The sequence below is a fragment of the Rattus norvegicus genome, chromosome 20 (genome assembly GCF_036323735.1).
Source record: "Rattus norvegicus strain BN/NHsdMcwi chromosome 20, GRCr8, whole genome shotgun sequence".
NCBI classification, from domain to species: Eukaryota; Metazoa; Chordata; class Mammalia; order Rodentia; family Muridae; genus Rattus; species Rattus norvegicus.
Genome location: NC_086038.1, coordinates 32,936,771 through 32,957,094, shown reverse-complemented (window position 1 = coordinate 32,957,094; position 20,324 = coordinate 32,936,771). Strand labels below are relative to the sequence as shown.

Here is a 20,324-nt window from a genome sequence, read left to right as displayed (position 1 = left end):
AAACAGAAGTACACACAGATCAAAACAATACAATACAATTAGGACACACCAAACCTCATTTTACTTCATTGCTATCGGTCCAGTTGTAGAGAGAATCTGTTGTTCACTGTGTGGAAGCTTCACTTGTCAATAAAAATGCCTATAGTCAATGAGGAAATAGGAGGTGGGAGTTCTGGCAGGAAGAGAGAGGATTCTGGAATAGAGATGGATGTAGGAAAGGAGATTGGACCCCAACGATGATGGAGATGCTCACATGAAACTGAGGACCAGGTAACCAGCTACATGCCATGAGTTAGAATAGAATAAATGGGCAACTGGAGTTATGAGGTAGTTGGGGAACAAGCCAAGGGATTAGCCTAGGAATTTATTCATGTTTAAGAAGTCTCAGAGTCATTAGTTTGGGAGCAAAGAGGATGAGTGGACAAACACAGTTCCAGATGGCTCCAACTCCACCCAGTCTTGGCCACTGTGGCAGTTTGAGTGAGAATGCCCCCCCCCCATATATTTGAATACCTGGATCCCAATTTGTGAAGGATTAGGAGGTGTGGCCTTCTTGGAGGAAGTATGTCCGGGGGCCAGGCTTTGAGGCTTCGAAAGCTCGCCACAATCTCAGCTCTGTTTGCTTCAGAGTGGTCTGAAGATGTGAGAGTTCCCAGCTACTGCTCCAGGGCCATGTCTGCCTGCCTGCTCCCATCCTTCCCACCACGATGATCATGGACTCTCTCTCTAAAACTGTAAGTCTCAAATAAATGCTTTCTCCTATATGTTGCCTTGACCGTGGTATCTTATCACAGTATCTTAGCTCATCCTTTAGAACAGCTATTTTCAACCTGTGGTTTGTAACCCACTTGGTACTTGAAGACCCTTTCACAGGGGGTCAACCACATATCCTGCCTATCAGATATTTACATTGTGATTCACAACAGTAGCAAAATTACAGTTATGAGGTAGCAACAAAAGTAGTTTTATGGTTGGTGTTCACCAGGACATGAGGATCGCAGCATTAGGAAGGTTGAGAACCACTCTTGTAAAAGCAGCAGGTGGTAAACAGAGAAAGATGCACTGGAAAAGCAGAAGACAGGAAAGCGATCCAGAGAGCTTGAAGGTAAATTACACTGTGACTGTAAATGAGTTGGTTCAGCCGAGGGAAAGGCAATTTTAGAAATGACACAGAAAAAAACAATGCCCTTGTGGCTAAACGTCTCGCTACATGTACCTTCTCGACATCTTTTTTTTTTTTTTTTTTTTGTCTGCAGGACCAAGGTAGCTAAGACTAAAGGCTGTTTTTTGATTTTCTTCCTACAGCACTCTCCTCTCTGTTCCCCAACCCCATTTTTTTACATTCTGGCCAGATGACAACACTTCTGAATGTGCATTTATATACTAAACTCAACTTGGAGCAGACCCACTTAATTAAGTTGAAATAATTAATTAGGTGTTCCTTAATGAAAATAAATGTGCCTTTCTTCTCTGAGTCACAATTTTAAAAAATCAGGGAAAGAAGATGAGCATCCCAGCGCTGTTTTTCACGATCCCAGGAAGCTGGTTCATCTCCGGAGTCACCTCCTGAAATCCACATCCTTTACCTGGCCCTTAGCACACACGTCATGGCTTCACTCCTAACATCATCATTGTTTTCAATGTTTTATGAATGACTCTTGCTACTCTGCTTGTAGGCTTTTGTTTCAAGCAAAGACCATTCTGTGGCCTTAGGTACTTCACTGCTCTTGCTGGAGGCCAACAAAGGCACTGTGCAGTTATCACTGCCTTCTAACCGTCAAACTAGAGTCAAGTCTTAGCTCTAACTTCCTAGATGTGATTCTTGGTAAACTTTTTGTACCTTCCAGGTCCAAGTTTCCACATCAACGAATGCCTGTACTGTGCACAATCCCTCTAAAGATCAAATTAGATAAAACATGTGGAGTACTTGGAACAGCCACCTTGCCACGGACATGCAATTCATATTAGGTTCATTGCCACTGTTATAGCCTATCATTTATACGATTGTGGAATAAATCTACAACTGGGTATTTTCTTGGGAATAGCTTCAGTATGACAGCACTTAGTGTATTTCCAATTCATTTCTACTTTATTTATATAGAATTCACTCTATTTTTTTCTCAAAAGATGAATAGCATGTAACTCCATACAACAGGATCATCTTGGAAGTTACTCAAGAGGTTTTATTAATACACAGTAGATAGAGTTTTCATTTCTCCCAAAAAGGAATAGTCTGGCAAACAATGGTATTAATCACAATAAATACTGGATATCATACATGGTGACAGAAACATTTGACTTATTTTTCAAAAGGCAAGATGTTTTATTTTCTCCTGTCATTTTTTAGTTTTCTTAAAAAAATGAGAATTCTGATGAGGTACTTAACAGGATAATCCACTGTTCTGGATGTCACATTTACAGAATATTTGTTTCAAAAGCCAATCAGGCAAACAAAACTTCTGTGTGGTCTAGTGTACCTAACTTACTAATCGCAGAATTGTATGTACTTTCCGTCCTATAAGCATCCCGGAGAACAGGACTCTTCCTGGGACTGAGTGAGGTGAGAGCTTCATACACTTTAGCCAAGGTGCATCTCAGGGAGAAGCTGGCCTCCACTGAGAAAAAGGAACTGTGGATCCTCTGATGAGAGGCTCTGCCTGGATCTGGTTTGTTACCACTGGTCTGTGCCAACAGTTATTTGAGCCAAGGAAACCAAATAGGCCTTGTTCCAGAGAATTATAAACACAAACATATTGGTGTGGGACTGCCTAATTGTGCTACTGCATTAAACTGAAAAAATTCGTTATTATTAGTCTTATTAAAATATGAACGTTTGACTTTGGGCTTACTAACTGGAATAGATGACAGTTGATAGACAAGCATTTTCCACACACTTTCCAACCCCCAAGTTTATCCTGTTGTGTCTCACCTTTTCGTCTCTCTTTCTTTGGTCTTACTTTTTGTTAGAAAAGCAAAAGATCTAACTCATGCTAGTTAGATATCGCAATACTCCTTTCTTCTACAAACACCTTGAAAGATACCAAACGTTCGACACTCCTCACTATCTCCTGAAGTTCACCAGGATCAGATGTTTCTAGAGAGTACAAATACTTCCTCCTAATGCCCTCCAACTATTCTTTTATTGGGTAATTCAAACCCGAACTCCATTCTAATATAATCAGGGCAGAAAGGAAAGGGGCTTAGTTAGAATACCAAATGGACTGTCTATCCAAATTGAAAAACCAAGGTGATATTAAGATTTGCTATTCATAAAATGATTTACTCTCTAGGAATCCTTAGTCATTTGAAAGGAGTGAAGTGGCCTTGAGGTTCTCATCCTCTCTGGATACCTAACATTATCATCCCTGACAAGCCTTTTGTCTTCACCATAGTTCCTGTTTGGTTTATGAGGCCTTCAGTTTGGTTTGCAAGACCAATTCATTTGATTTAGTTGGTAAAGCCAATCCCAATAAAGTTACTTTACAGGCAAATGTCCTCCCCTGTGGGTAATTTCACACATGAGTGCAGCAACAGAGAACTAAAAATGGATTTCTGCCATTATCTTTTATATGACAAACAGACATTTCCACTTGGCTTGATGAATTGATAGAGAGCCTTGTTCATGTAGATTCCCATTTCCAAGAGTCCAATAAAAAGACTATAATAGTTTAGGGGCTTACTCTGAGGGAGTATTTAATTACACTCTTACCTTAAACCAAGGCTGCTCAGAGGCTCATTTATGTAGCTTTCCCATGAACCCTTGTTATTATCCCATCCCCCAGTCAAGACAGGATAACATTTGTGTGGGAGATACATTGAGCAGTTGCCCTCACATCACTGGAGTTCGTGCAGCACAACACATCTCTTTCCCTCAGTACAATGATGCACTCAGGGCTGGAGTAATTTAGAAGGAGACCATCTGTGCAAACCTTCAAAGTCTATTTTGTTTGTAGATATGTGTGACAGGCCACACGTCCCAAAGATCACCTGTCCCATTTCAGTGGAATCAAGGGATCGACACAGAAGTGCCGCTACTCATTACTTGACCTACTGATCCACTGGCAGAAGTCTTAGTTTCAGGAGAAGCAAGCTCTCCTCAGGGAATAGAACAATGGTCACACTGAACTGGAAATTGAGATTGTCACATGGCCACCTTGTACTCCTACTTTTGAATCAACAGGAAAGGAAGGGAGTTGGGCTGGCTCAGAGATTAATCCTGATTGCTGAGAAACCTAAACCCAGAGGCAAGGAGGAATTTTTCTGGGATATAGGTCACCATGGAGAGCACTTTAATCCTGTGATTAAAGTCAATGAAACACTATAATAACCCCATCTATGCAGGACTCCAGTGACTCAACCCATTCTGGAATGAGGCATATGAAGGTTAAAGATGATGACCCGCTGATGAACAATACAGCCGCAGAAGCTAGACGGGAACAGATTATCACCCAGAGCCCTAGGAGAGTACACAGCTCCCTTGAACCTAATCTTTGGTCAGTTTAGACCCCTGGCATCCAAACCGTGAGAGAGTTGAGTTTCTGTTGTTTGAAGCCACCCCATTTGTGGTTGTCTATTTCAGTGACTATGAAATGAAGAGGGTCGGTAATTAGTCATCCACTCAACTATTAAACATAATTCCCACCTATATTCATTCTATAAAGATTTTGCATTATTTACTTTAGAGCCTTCCTCTAGCCTGAAAATGTTCCAGGAAAATGGCAGTCAGAGAACAACAAAGGCTGCTAAATTAGGCATGCAGATCTTAGTAGACAAAACTGCAGTCAGCTATTTCTAAACTATTTTTTGTGTACTGCCTCAAGTCCACCAAAGGAGAATGGATAACCATAAATGCCCTGATGCTGTGGCAAGGCCGCATACTGGAAGGTTTAGCAGTGACAGATGACGTGGTGCCTGGAGACCCTTGGCTAAAGTTTGTTCTCCCTTATCTACTTGGCCTCTAACTGCTTAGTCGACTGTATTACAGTCAATTCCTCTTCATTCTCTGTGCTCAAGTTTGTAGGCACAATACACACGGCTACCAAAGAATGAGAGGACTCAGCTTTCATTTAACATCTGTATGAATTATTGATAAATACGGAAGCCATTCTTCATCAACTCATAGAAATGAGCTAGGACTGAGAGATATCATGATGATGGCTGGAGGAGCAGAGCTCTTGACAAACTGACACATCGCCTTCTTCCTTCAGCTGCACCGGGATTCTGTCTTCCCCTGCTTTCCTGTGTCTGAGAGTAGCAGGTAGGACAGGAGAATGAAATAAATGGATGAGTAATTTATGAGGAAAGAAAATTTTTGGCATGAAGCTGTCAAGGAACAAATATAGTCATGTATAGGCTCTGGGTGTCAGTTCTGGGTGCAGAAGCTTGGATCATGTCAATAAAATCTTACAGGGCCATAATTATTGAATCGCATAGCACTGTAAAATCTTTGAAATCTCTGGAGTACTGTAATAATGTGAGATATTGAATAACGCTGGCAGAATCGTTGCCTTTTAAATTAAGCTTTGGAACTATTATGAAAATAGAATTACTTAATTTCTTAAGACTAAAATTCAAGTGGAATTATATGTTCTACTACTAGTAGTATTAAACATTTTTCTCTTAGGATCTATAGGTATCTTCTAAATTTGACATCTATGAGCAATATATACATAACCATTTGTTTCTTTTTCTTTCTGTCTTGTCTGTCTCTGTGTCTCTATGTCTCTGTGTCTCTGTGTGTCTGTCTGTGTGTCTGTGTGTCTGTCTGTCTCTGATAGATACGGGAATGACAATGTGTGTAAAAAAGGACCTTTACTGCAGAATTAGCCTATGTGGATAATGGTCTCTCTTTTTAATGTGTGCATGTGATTATTGCTTGATATCATAGCTCATGGGCTGCACTATCAGTATGAAGTCAGTTTAGAATGCTTTCCCTGTCTCTGCATGGTCTGGCTTCCTTAACAGTTCATTATTTGGTGTAAGATACAACTTTAATGCTTCCTCCCTCCCATCTTAGCTCAGGGTGGCTGCTTCACACTGGTTCTCCTTCATTCCTTTACATAAAAGGAAACTCATAAATGATTAAGTTCAAGACATCTCTCTCTATCCTTATTACAAAGCAACATGCCTTAGATGCCACGAAGAAAGCAAGCACAGGGCAGACACTCAATGTATCCCAAAATGGGATGAAAATAATGTCCAATAGCTTTGAAAAGAGGCGGGTATGGTTAGAACACAAGGAACTCTGTAACAGCTTCTGCAATTTTTTTTTTTACTTTTTAGAGTCCCTATTAATAACACATTTTGCAGGGGAAATAATTGGATCCCGATGCTGAAGGATTGTACCACTTCATTGACTCCTCACAATTATTCTTAGGAAGTGAAACAGTTCATTTTTTTTCTATTTCTACTAAGGGAAATAACTTCTGGTCAAGGCTATTATAACAGCAACAAATCACAAAGTTCTTTGTGTGCTTTAAACAGAATCTCCTCACGTTGCTTATCTAATCTCAAGCTCAGAACTTCCTTCTGCTTCTGAAGTACTGGGCTTACGGTCACCTGTCACTATGTCCAGTAACATACCAGACACTCTTCCCCAGAGATCTGTGCTTCAATGCAGAGAGGTCTGTGACCTGGATGGGAGACTTGACCCTTATTGTCACTGCCATCAAACTAACATTCAGCATTTACATAAACAGTAATGTAAGCCACATGTTAGTTACAGTATTCTTAGCAATATTTGAGATTTTCACTAGTATAAAGGTGATGTGTTCCTATCATAGATCTCCTCAATTATTGCTTCTCACTACTGCTTTGAAATGGTAATCTTTACTAGATCTCTGTCTAGATGTCATGGTTCATCTGTTATTATATTGTCATATTTGAAAATACTTTGGCAAATGTAGCAGTACACACCTTTAACCACAGCATTTGGGAAGCTACTTATGTGGATCCATTTACAGGCTCAATGTGAAGCTTAGGTCTCTCGGTACGTGGGGTAGAGTCAGACCATGCACTTTGGTGATAAGCACACCTCCATGTCCTCTCAGGGAACAACTAGCTGTTATTGTCTGCTATATGCAGTCTAAATGTGAGCTTTTCTTTGATTTCATCTACAATACCTCTGACCTGGCTGTTTTCCCTTACAGTTTGTTCTGGGGTGATGAGTTTGAAATATATGGTATGGCGTTTATAATGGACTCGCATAGAAGGAACTTTGGCCTCTCTCTGTCATTGTGGGAGTGCTTTAGAATCTGTCCCCAACTTTTCTATTCCTTTCACAGTATTTGGTAAATAGAAAATTTTAATGTGGTAGAAAAAGGATGTTTGTTCGCTAAACCTATTTTCTTTTCCTATTACATAAATGGCTTGACTACATTTCTCAACTTCCGTGTGGCTAGGGGGATGAGTTCTGACCAGTAGGCTTGGGAGGAGGTTTTAGACACTTAGAGTTGCACACCTATATATGTCACCAGTCTATCTTACAAGAGACACTTACTGAAGGCTTAACTCACATGTCAATAAACTTCTGATACCTACGAAATATTTCTCATTTTATTATTTTGAGTGTATGGATACACCACATGGATAAAGTGTCCTCAGAAGCAAGAAGACAGCATTAAATCCCCTGGGACTGGGGTTACAGACAGTTAAGGGATGCCATGAGGATGCTGTGAATTATTAAATCTGGATCCCCTGGAAAATGAGTCAGTGCTCTTAACCACTGGGGCATTTTCCAGCCCCTAGCTGGCAAATAAAATCAACATGGCTACTCTGCAAAAAGAAACATGGGTGGTATAAAGAGGCCAGACCTGTGCCTCTGCAGAACTTCCTAAGAACAGGTGTGTGGCTCACAAGTCATAATTTTTGATCCTTGCACTAGAGGATGGGTTGTGATAAATGAAGCCTGGGCACCTGAGTAGCTGCATGTGAAACCTAATGCTTAAAGCCAATGGCACTCACCCTAACTCATCCCACAAGAACAGGCTGTGCTGGGGACAGCCAGGCATGAGAAAGCAGCTTACAATGCCTAATCTATCACCTTGATGATCCATGGGCATTGCCTTTGGCCTGGGATATAATTTTTTTTCAATTGTGTACTCATCTGACATGGTCTTAAAGTACCCAAGGCAGTCATTAAAAACTAAATTTTAATCTTTAAATCTCATATTTTTTAGTTTACATTGATCATGATGAGCTTAAAATCCTTTTGCTTTCTAGTCTTTCTTTCTCTTTGTTTTTGTTTTACAAAACAAATACAATGGGAATGCCTATAAGGGTATTTTTATAAATACGATGCGAAGAGTTGCCCTCATGCTTACCAGTTCCAGTTGTCATGGGAAATGGCTACTCGCCCTGCTTTTTAAAGTAAAGGCACATTACTGAAATTGCTCCCTGCCACAAGGATCAACTAGAGTTGCACAGCTCAGCTCTGACTGATACCTAATGAAAAATTCCACTCTTAATGAAAGGGTCCCATCACTGCAAACTATCTGTCGCAGGCACGCAGATGCTAAGAACAGTTCAAATTTCTGGGGTTTGGAACCTCATCTTCTGCATTCATGTTCCTGTAACTTTTAGTGCTCTGGTCTACTTTGTAATAGGAAGGCGAGCTACAAAGCAGGACAAATATTTGTGGGATGGAGTTGTTTCAAGTGTAAAGCATGCTAATATATCATTAAGATGAGTCATGTTCAGAGTTATTACATTTTGCATGCCAAACCTCTTACCATAACAGTAAAACAGAATGGGAAGTTGGCACATGGGCTGTAACACCAGTGGCAGGAGGGAGGGCCAACTGTCACAGAGCTCTGCCTGTGACCTTGAGAGATTTAACCTCGGGTATCACCATAGGCAGTTGTTGAGAAAATTTTCTGATTGCTTTATAACTCTTGGTGACCATAGGATAAGTTATCTCATATTAGGATTCGACAAAAAAAATTTGAATGAAAACAGAAGAAATTCCACAACGTGGACTTTAATCACACTATACAGAACAGTTGAAGTCACTTTCTTGGATAAGTCATTTTAAAAGCTATTTTTTGTCTGTTTACTAGTGAATATTTGGATGGTAAACATGTTTAGTGCAAAAATTAAGATTTATGCAGACCTTATAACTCTAGGGTACCGCTCTTGAAGTAGGCTCATTCATGTTCTATGTGAGAGCCGTATGACTGCTGACCTAAGTGGGGTAGTTGAGGGGAACTAGAAGAGCTTATGGTGTTAATTTTTCTCCATTGATTTCTAGGGTATGGTATCGAACCTCTTAAGTCAGGATCTTCTTAGGAAATCCCGCTAAATGCTAATTTCTCTACATTCTGCAGGTCTATGGCAATATTAATAGACCTGTAACTGATTACAAGGAATCGTGGAAGTTGTTTCCTAATTTAAATACCAGACAGAAAAAAGTAATCCCCACATTCAATCTTGGCCACTATTTTGCTGAAGAATTTTCTGTAGGCAATGGCATATAATTTCATTTTAATAACCTTCAAATGCTTTGTGTTTCTGGTTTATTCCTGAAATATATTTAAGAAAGAAAGAAATCAAGGCATTCCATTAAAAATGACTACTATAATAGGTCTACATTTTTATGTGCAAGAACCTAGGTTTGGCTTTTCAAACATGAGCTAAGTCAGCAAGAACTCATAGCGAATTGTTAAGAGCCACATGGAGTTATACAATTTTAAAACCAATGGTAAAAGTTAATAGAACGAGGCAAGGATTACTGAGCCCGAGTTATGCGTTTAATGGGAGAAGCCTATGGTCTCTGGTCACCGCTGAACAGTAATGTCTTCAAATTTAATCTCCTGAAAAACTACATATGGCAAATCTTATCTCGAAATCTAGAGGGAAGAAGAATCTACTCAAAAGAATGTAAAGAGTAAATGCCAGCCACACATTACATGTGAACTCCTCTGATTCTTTCCCACATTTTATTGTTGAACTGGTCTAATCCGTACTTTACACAGTGGCTACTGAAGGACTCATTTAACTCCGTTCTCTTCTCTCTCCACGTGAATTACTGACTTTATTATTAAAAGTGCATATTTTCAGGACACTGGAAACAGCTTCAAGGAATCAGTTGAGAAATTCTACCATTGGAGTGCAAGGTGTCAGGGGTGGAATGTATACTGCCACGTCATCGTGCCTCAGCCAACCTGACCGGAAGGTTTGTCTCCTGTGATTATTAATAGTTCCCCTGTGGTAGCCAGAGCAAGGTGTCCCCCAACAATGTGTCCTAATTTCTGAAATCCATGAATATGTTATTTAGCATGACAAAAAGGACTCTGCAGATGGCATTAAATTAAAGATTTTGCAACAGGGAGATTGTCTTGGGTTAATGGATACATTATTATCCAAAGGTCTCTAACTAACTAACCAACTAACTAACTAACTAACTAACTAATGATCAGATTTGAAGATACTATATCCTGATTTGGAAGGGGAAGGAAGGGGCCAGAAGACAAGGAAAACACGGGAAGTCCCTAGAAGCTGGAGAGGAAATGCAGACTTGCAGAACTAGACGATGTTAAACCCTCGGTAAGCCATTGGTTTTGTGTAAGTTATTAAAGCAGTAATTTTCAATTTGTAAAGTATCTTATTTTCACAACACACAGAGAGTCTGTAGTATGAAGCGCTGACCTTGAGAAGTCAAGACTATCAAAGTGAAAAGTTTCTATGTCAATCTCTTCTTGGGTCTAGTTTTAAGGGCCTCTGGGGCTGAGTAAGGCTCTTTTCCTAGCCTTTTCATGACTTGCTACAGATTTACTATTCTGGATTCAATAATGCTGTCGGGGAAATAAAGAAGAAAAGCACAGAGCCACTTTCCAAAGTCGTAAATGTAGAGATTACATGAACCCCATTCCATCCAGATAGTCTCATTTAAAATCCAGGCACTTGCTTTCCAGAACGAAAGGCTTTACTGTCCAGTCAGCACCAAGACAGAGAAGCTGCTGTGGGATAATGGGCGGAGAAAGAATGCCCCCCCCCCCAAGGATATAAAGTAAGAAAACGTGAATAATGAATGTTGGGCAGGAGAGCCTCATTTGGTCATTTAGTTCTGCGTGGGTAAGCAACATCTGTGAGAAAGTTGCCTTTCCTCTCAACTTATGGCCATTTATAACCACAGCAGAAGGTGGTATAAGCACATCATGATGAACTAAGAGGATAAAGTCTTAACTGCAGGCTGTAGTAAAATCTAATGAGATCTCAGAGGTCATTGGTCTAATCCCCCAGCACTGAATCATGAGGCTCTCTACACTCCTCTTATCTGTATGTCCTGACTCTGGCAGTGATGGAAACTGATTGCTGGGACTGATTCCCCATGTGCAATCATTTCCTTCTCGAAGTGCTCCTATTTAGCAGTAATCATTTTATTGGTTCCACTTGGCCCTAGATTGTTTTCTTGTAACCACATGTAGTAAGTCCGAACCTGGGGCTTAAGGACAGGTAAACAGTGGAAGGCACTGATAGGTTTTTGATGCATAGTATGCCTGGATCGGTGAGACTACACCAGGATTCTGAAAATTCTTCCCAGGAAGCCATAGTTGAGAACTACTGGCTTGTACCTCCATTTTTTCTCCAATAATTATTATTTTACTCCCCAATCACAGCCTCCACCTCTCCTGCCAGTCCTTCCAAATCCCTCCTCCTATTGCCTCCTTCTCAGAGAAGGGGGACTCCCACTTGGCACTACCCCACCCTGCAGGAGTAGACACATCCTCTCCCACTGAGGCCCCATCAGGCAGTCCAGGTAAGGGAAGGGAATCCAATGCCTGGGAACAGAGACCGAGACAGCCCCTGCTTCATTTCTTAGGGGACTCACATGAAGACCAAGCTACATATCTGCTTTAAATGTGTAGGGGTCTAGGTCTGGTCTCTGCATGTGTCCTTGTTGGTGGCCCAGTCTCTGTGAGACCCCATGGACTCAGGTTAGTTGACTCTGTAGATTTTCTTGTTGTATCCACTTTTTAATGTTACAAAATCATCACCTGAACTGAATGTTCTCTTTGTTAGTTGTGGCTCTCAACTATTACTTTAAAGCAGAAAGAAGGAAGCAATTTAAAGCTATTACTAGTAATCTCAGGGAAGAAGCCCATAGGCAGAAAGTCTTCAAAGACTCCAAGGCTCAAAGTAGTGGGATTACTTGATTTCTTCCACAATTAGATGAGCCTCTTTGCAAATGGATACATTTGATGTCATCAAGAGTATATTTTAAAAACTTTTGTTATTCAAATGCTATTGGAAAGAAAGGAAAAAAAATCAACCACCAAAAGGGAGAAATGAAATACTTGTAAAGTCATATATCTGATAAAGGTCTGATATCCAGAATATTCCAGGAACTATTGTCATTCAGTCATGAGAAGAGAACTAATACAAGATGTACAAGAGGGTCTGCAGATAGAGCTCCACTGGGACAAGGTTTTCTTGCCTTGCATGCATGAAGGAAGGCCTGAGTTCACCACCCAGCACTGGTCATGATAACACACACATGCAGTCTTAGCATGTGGGCGGTAGAGACAGTAGGATCAGAAGGTTAAATTTATCTTCAACAACAAAGTAACTTGAAGCCAACCTCAGCTATGTGTAGACTTGCTTCAAAACAAACAAGCAATAAATAAATACATAATTGGTAAATGAAAGAAATAAAAACAGGCCAAAGACTTAAACCTATTTTTCTAAAATAGAGATATAATATAAAAGTACCTTTTTCTAGTATCTCCATAAAACATACATGTTAATACTTTATTACTGTAACTGTTTTTAACCTTTTTAAAATTCACTAACATTTTTGCTTCAATTTTGTTTTCAATTGCTCAGATTCAGAGAACACACGAATCACGGGCAGTCAGTTATCCAGGTAAATCCTCCTAGATATGTCCCCAGATTCTGATTTTGAGGTTTTTGGGGATGACCAAAAGGCTGAGAAGAGACTTTCAAGAACACTGTATTGAGGGAAGCTGGTAGCTGGAATGGGTTTGTATTATCTAAAACATGACCTTGGTTAGAACACTTAGAACAGTGGCTTTATCATCCCTTCCAAAGAGATGATCAAGAGATTCTTCTGGTTTCAAAGCCGGTGGAACTGTTATATAATTTATAATTAGAGGTTTATTTACAAGGTTAACTAATAAGAACTGAGCTCGTGTTACAGAGTAAACCAGACTAGGGCGCTTAAGTGTAGGAGCAAAAGGTGGTCACTCTCCTGTAGTGGTGAGATCATGGTCAAGTGTCTCCAAGGCTCTAGAAAATAATTGGGGTTTTGAGGAAACATGGCTTTCCCAACACCATGGTCAGGGACCAGGGACCAAAGGAACATGATTTTACCCATATGAAGACTTGGGTGAGCCCAGGCCGTAGAAATTACAGGATTTAGACAAAATGACCTACAAGAATACACACTACCCAGCCTTGGGAAATTTCTTTAGCTGTCAGTTTGACTCTGCACTGGGCTAAAGGCCCCACGCAAAGAACAAATGCACAGAAAATTAAGGAGATGTTAAGCAAAGAATACGAACTTTCAGTTATGATATGAGTAGACTCTGAACATGAAGGCCCACCAAGGTGACTATAACTAATGATAATGTTTTCTTGAAGTCTGAAGAAGGCAGAGTCTTAACGGGGGGAGTTGTCAATGGCTATGTTAACTAGCTTGAGTGAAGTAAGCCTTTCACAAAATATGTGTATTAATAATAATGTTCTATGCTTTAAATAAATACGATTTGAATTTGTCCACTGTATTTCTATTACTTGCTTGCATAGTCTTCTAGATCTGTTTCCCATTCCCCCATACACCCTGGACTGTGTTCCCCTCTCTTTGTTCTGAGTAGGAGCTCATCCTCTTTCTACGAGAGTTCTGATCATTCACTTTGGCTTTGTCTCTCGTTATGTCAAGTACCTAACCTCAGGTTATCATTTCTCCAAGTGCTTACCCTCTGAACCTAAGCCCAGCTCCATGTGGTTGAAGATTGTGCCAATATGCCTCAACACCCAGTATGGTAATGCTCACTGAGGCCCTTCACTAGCAGGGCATACAATCTACATTTGCTGCCTCTTCTTCTTCTGGATGTCCTATTTTGGACAACATGTGCTTGGACATGGCTATACTGTGTTATATTTCTTACTGATCCTTATCTCATAGGATTACTGAAAGAATACAAAATGGCTCTCTTCTCCTATGCCGACTCTGATTGTTAATGAAGGCAGCAAGTGTGGTGTTAAGAGGACCTTAGCACACCATATTCGATTAGTTATGTATGACACATGTAGAGTCTTTGTTGTATTTTGAATGAGAAATTCCCCCACAGGCATATGTATTTGAGGACTGAGTCTATGGTTGGTGCTGTTTGGGAAGGTTATAGAACCACTGTGAGGTGAAGAAACTGACTTGCTGAAGAATGTATAGCACGGGGGAGGAGGGGAGGGCTTTGAGGGTTTACTAGACTGGCTCCATTTCCTGTTTCACTCCGTGTTGTCTGTATGCCATGGATTGTGATCATTGTACTTCCTGAATGCCAGGGGAGCCCTTCCTCACATGAATGGACTGTGTTCTTTCTCTGAACTGTGAGTTAAAATAAACCATTTTTTCCCCAAAGTTGATTTTTGTCAGTGTGTTTTTTGACCACAGGAGAGTAACCAGTGCAGTCTCGCCTTTGAAGAAACAGCCATCTTTGAAGGTATCACGTCTTCTTCCTCCCAGGGCTAATATATTGACTGCCACTGCTTGGTACAAGTCTTTTCTTTTTTTCTAAGAAACCACAGTAATTTAGTTAAGAATCTTCCTTGAGGAAACACAATGGCCTTTTCCATTCATGTTTGCTATAGAACATCTGCAAGCCAGAACTTCTGGGATTATATCACTTCCTCAAAGAGAACACAATCTACCAAAAGCTTTGGCAAAATATGTTTTGGAGCTGTAGTTTTGGAATTGTATATAACTTCTTATTCTCAGGTTGGAAAGCATTCCTTCTAGTTTGAATGGCCCCCCTCTATAAACGAACTTATCTCCCCATAGCTGTTGCTTACCTTTTGTTGGCAATTGTCCCTAGTCACTGGTCTCTCAGGACAAAGTGCTGCCTTTATTTTGAGTTAAAATGTGAATATTCAAATTGTGGCTCTCCACCTAGAACTGAATTCCCATTCACCTAATAAAGTCATGACCCTCCCCCACACTAAATCTCATAACACCCCCACCAGCACTCAATATTCCTATAAACAGCCATTGTTACAGCGAGATCTGATTTGACTTACCTTGTAGTGGAAGAGAAACAGTCCACAGAACAGGCTGTACAGATCTGCTGTGAGCAGAGAAAGGTTGACCGAGGTGGCACTTGTTTTCTTTATGACGACTGGCATAAAGCTGTACAGACCAAACATGCAGGCACTAAAGCCAACATACAGCAGCCCTGGGGAGCAAGGAGAAGAGAGTGTCAGGGCCTTTGCAGGGCATCTTCAGCATCTGGACTTGGTGGATAAGGGGAAGGGGCGCATCACCCAAGACTCAGTAAAGGTACTTTTTTTCTTTCACTGTATCAAGTGGTGTTTAATATTGGTAGATAAAATATAAGTGAGAACTTAAAACTTGTACTTGGAAAATGCACATTCTGCTTCTTCCCATGTAGCTGACATCATACTGCTTCGAGAAAGGATACTTCTCTCTCTCTCTCTCTCTCTCTCTCTCTCTCTCTCGTGTGTGTGTGTGTGTGTGTGTGTGTGTGTGTGAGAGAGAGAGAGAGAGAGAGAGAGAGAGAGAGCGAGAGCGCACAGGCACACACTTGAGCAAACAATAGGAAGTATCAGACCATGGTGGGGGCGCTGGTGGTGAAAGCCATTGTGAGCCTCCCAGTATGGAACCCTCTGCAAGACCAGCAAAACTCCCTTAGCTGCTGAGCCATCTCTTATAGCTGCCTATGGATTTCAAAATATTTTTATCTTCTTATACTTGCAAAACATATTTTATATTATATCCTACATTAAAATATACAAATAACAATATGTCATATACTGCTCCCAATGTTTGTCTACACAGGTGTTGTAATTAGACAACCTGGACTGGAACTACCAAGTCTTAACCGTGTCTTTGGGAAGGCAGTGTGAGTGCTTTGAGCATAGGAAATCTGTTAACTTCTTTTAAATTACTGAATTTTGTTTACCTCCCCCAAATTGAGTGTTGTTATTCTGTCATCTTTCCTAGGCTACTCTGGACTGTAGACACACCATTGTTAATACTAACCAGGAGTTCAGAGTTTTGGGTGGTAGGGTTTTAGCAGTATAGATTTAGCAGTATTGGTATAGCAGGGTTTTAGAAGTATAGATTCTATCATTTCCCAGGTATTGATGCGGTACATATGCACAAAAGTAAGCTCATTTCTCTGCCTTGAAAATACAAGACGTGATACAATTCATTGGCTCTCTGAGCATTATAAGCAACCTGTCTAACGGGATCTTGGATTGAATGTATCTGAGGTGGGCACCTCATTTTCTATGAATCATGTGAATTCAAGGGAGTTTGGTTACTATTAGATGTCCAGAAGACCAATGATTCCTTCAGAAATGAATTTGTTTTGCTTCTACGAAAGATACTAAAGGGTATGGGGCTTATTCTGTGTTTTTCATCTTAAGTTTAAGGAAAGCTACATCAGATATACAAAAAAAAAAAATCATGGTGAGCATTAAGCAAATAGTGCAAGAGCCCCCTCTAGTGTGATGGACATGCCTTTCACATAGAGCAAGACGATGCCCCTATTGGCTGAGTTCAGTAAGCTAGGGTATCTCAGTACAGGTATATATCTGCTAAAATACTAGTAGTAGGAGGCATGAGAGTCCCCACAAGAAGTTTTAATTCTATAAAGAATAGTCAATTTCCTTACACTTGGGTTTCATGGCACGTATAATTTTCCTTTTAACCAATTTACAAAAATCTATAACAAATACTAGATAACCTATGAGAAATACGTAAAAGACTTGAGAATTGATTCAGTGTTCCTTAAAACATCTGGCATTAGAAGACAGGGAGCAAGACCTACTCTTAAATTATTCCACTGAAGATAATCAAATTTGGGTAGAATACAGTCCAGATATACTAGAGCCTGTCTGCCTTCATTCCTTCCTTCCTTTCCTCCTTCCTTCCTTCCCTCCTTCCTTCCTTCCCTCCTTCCTTCCTTCCCTCCTTCCTTCCTTCTTTCCTTTCCTTCCTTCTCTCTCTCCCTCCCTCCCTCTGTCCATCTTTCTTTCTTTCTTTCTTTCTTTCTTTCTTTCTTTCTTTCTTTCTTTCTTTCTTTCTTTCTTTCTCTGCCTTCCTGCCTGTCTATCTATCAGCCTGCCTGCCTGCCTGCCTGCTTCTCTGTCTTGGGTATTGTTGATTTAGATCATAGGATGACTGTGCTAACAAGTTCTAGAAACCTAAGTATTCATCTTGTTATCTGGTAAACCATACCCTGGGGTGGACTGGTGAGTCCTAATGCTTTGTAGTCACTTTCTTTTCAATGAATTCTTCATTGGGAATCTAGCATGCTATAAGTTCTCTGCTTTGGGCTGGGAATCTAGCAAAATGAGGGATAGATAAAAAGCTCAGAGCTGCTCATGGTGAGGGAAGAAAAGGTTTCTTAAACGAGACTAGCCAGGGCTTGTTTTAGGAAGGATGACCAGGTAAGGCTGCCTTGCCAATGTGGTATTTACTTTGAATGTGAGGGGCTAGCAGGGGATTAGAGGAGGCTTGGAAAGAATATTTTAGGCAGAGATGTCATCACCTGAAAAGATTTTCAGGGAAGATAAAGTTGTGGTTTATTCTGGGGGCTTCTAGGAGCCAGCATGACTGAATCACAGGAATGAGGTAGAGAAACCAGGGAGGCTGGCGGACCACATAAAGTCCTGTATGTCTTAGAAAGAAATTTGCAATTGCGGCATCAATATCCCGAGCATTCTGTACCAGTGATCTAACATAATCTGATCTACATTTTAAAAAGATGACTTTGGCTACTCTTTGGAGGAGGAATGGAATGAGGAAGGGATGAGAAGAGGGATGTGAGAAGAGTAGCATCTCTGTCCAGGAAGCAAGGCTATTGGTTCACTTGGGGAGAAAAGGAAAGTGTCTGGGTCTGTGACTACTGTGCCAGCTTATTGGAGGCTTGGCAATGAGCAGTACGGGAAAGGAGGGCATCAAGGAGGTGACTGGCTCTCTACTGCAGCAAATGGTGAATTTTGGTGCCATTTCCTGAGACGGTGAGAGCAACGAGAGGACCAGGTTTTCAGTGGACGTGTAGCACTGTTTGGTCAGGTTGGTTTAGAGAATTACTCATCGCGCATGCGGATCTGTCCAGTGGAGTTCTGGACGCATCATGAGCACGCTGAGAGAAGACGCACAGCTTTGAAACCAAAGCTTTGAGATAAGCAGAGTAGGAACACAGCTATATAGTAGGCCCTCACATTAGTAATAAGACCAAGTCAGGACTGCTCCGGCTGAAAGGTTCTAAGTATATTTCATAAAGTTGCTGAAGTTAGATGTTGGTGGCAGAGCAGAGCATGTACTGCTATTTATAATTGATTCTTCTATTAAGCCAGATAGTGCATGTATGGATGGATATCCTATTCTGTGAGTGAAGCACAGACATAAAGCACATCAGGCGACAGAGCTGGGATGAGGGACTACCGCACCTCACCCATCCACTGGTCTGGGATAGACATTAGGTCCTTAATAGATGTTAGCAACCAGGACCCGATTTGTTGTCTGTGGAGAATTTTCAATCAGTAGACATGATCAAACCAATGAAATATTTTTGGCTAGCAACTACATAATGATTACGTTTACAGACAGAATGCATATATGACAATTTCTCATCTGAAACGTGTTTTCTAACTAAGTTTAAAGTTTGGTTTCTCTTACTCTCATGCAGGGAAGAGATTTAAGGTAGAAAAACAGAAAAGAACCCTAGTGGCTAATCCTGATGGGGTCTTTACTATGTGTCATGGTGGTATACGCATTAGCTAATCTCCAAAGCAAAGCAACGTCAATGTTGTTTCTATTGTTTTTAGATGAACAGGAGATGAACTTATTGACCGTGTTGGTCAAGAAACACAGCTGATACCAGACTGAACAGAGGGCATTTAGTAGAGCACATGCTACAAATGTATTTGAATGAGGATAGGAGAAACAGAGATGGAGAGGCAGCCGGAGATTCGCAATAGCTATAAATTATTCCACATGATGTGGCGAAATAAAAGCAGAAGCCATATTACCTAGGGTCAGAAATTAGAGGAGTGCCATAGGGGTCATCACAAGGAGACCACCGTTTCTGGAGACCTGTTCATGAGTAGTATAGAACAGGGATAGACTCCTGCTTTCTTTCTTCTCTCCCTCTCAGCTCTCTACTGCCTCTCACTTACCAAATGTGCCCAGCCTCAGGGCACAGTTTTACGTGCAGCAGAGCAGAAGGTGGGGAAGACATTGATCTATGAGAAGCAGGCCAAGAAGCTAGCCCTACTGGGCAGTCTGACAGAACTCTCTATAGATGAGTTTTTTCTGATGAGGGGAGAAGGGATATCCTGTTGACAAATGGCTAGTTTATTTTGTGTAGGTGTATATGTGTGCCTATAGTATGTGTCTATGCCACATGGATTTTCTCTCCCCTTTTCCTTTGAGGACTTACTGGTGTTCTGTCTTTCCTTTGTATGCACTAGGCAAACATTTTTATTAATAGTAGCAAGATAAAATGATATCTCAGAACACATGTATTAGGGCAAACCTATCAAGAGCACTGGACTATCTGGACATGCTAAGACAATGCAGATTAGTTTTATCACAGGAAACTGAAAACCTAGTGAGCCCACCTCAGAAACCCAGATGTAAGTTTCAATCTCATACATCCTGCTGCATGTCTGTGTATACATCGGTCTGCCTGTCTGTCTCTATCTGTCTCTCTTTCTGTGAGTATGTGAGTGTGTGTGTGTGTGTCTGTGTATGCGTGGTGTGCACATGTGTGCACACTCGCACATGTATAGATCAAAGACCAACATCAAGTGTCTTCTCCATTGCTCTCCAATTTTTTCATTTGAGACAGAAAGTCTCGAGGAACTCAGAGGCCATCAAATTTAGCTAGACTAACTGGACAGCAAGGCCCAGGGATCTACCTGGCTCTGCCTGCCAGGGCACCACGCCTGGCTTTTTACCTGAGTTCTGGGGCTCAGATCCTCATACTTCTTTCAGCCATCACCTTGCCTACTGAGCCATCTTCCCGGCACTCCTCAGTGCATTCCTAAGAACTCTTAGGACCTCCCTGCTCTGGGACCATGTGATTCCCATTGCCAGGTAAGGTAACAAAACAGTC

At 40.9% G+C, this 20,324-nt stretch overlaps 1 protein-coding gene across 2 annotated transcripts in view; it reads right to left on the bottom strand.

Annotated features, from left to right (window-relative positions):
- The window catches only part of Slc35f1 (solute carrier family 35, member F1), a 388,376-nt gene that overhangs the window by 4,372 nt on the left and 363,680 nt on the right, over positions 1-20,324 (bottom strand). For both annotated transcript variants that reach the window (NM_001109338.1, XM_039099032.2), the window contains exon 7: positions 15,253-15,407. In NM_001109338.1, the coding sequence (NP_001102808.1) occupies positions 15,253-15,407 (155 nt within the window). The remainder of the gene's footprint in view (positions 1-15,252; positions 15,408-20,324) is intronic.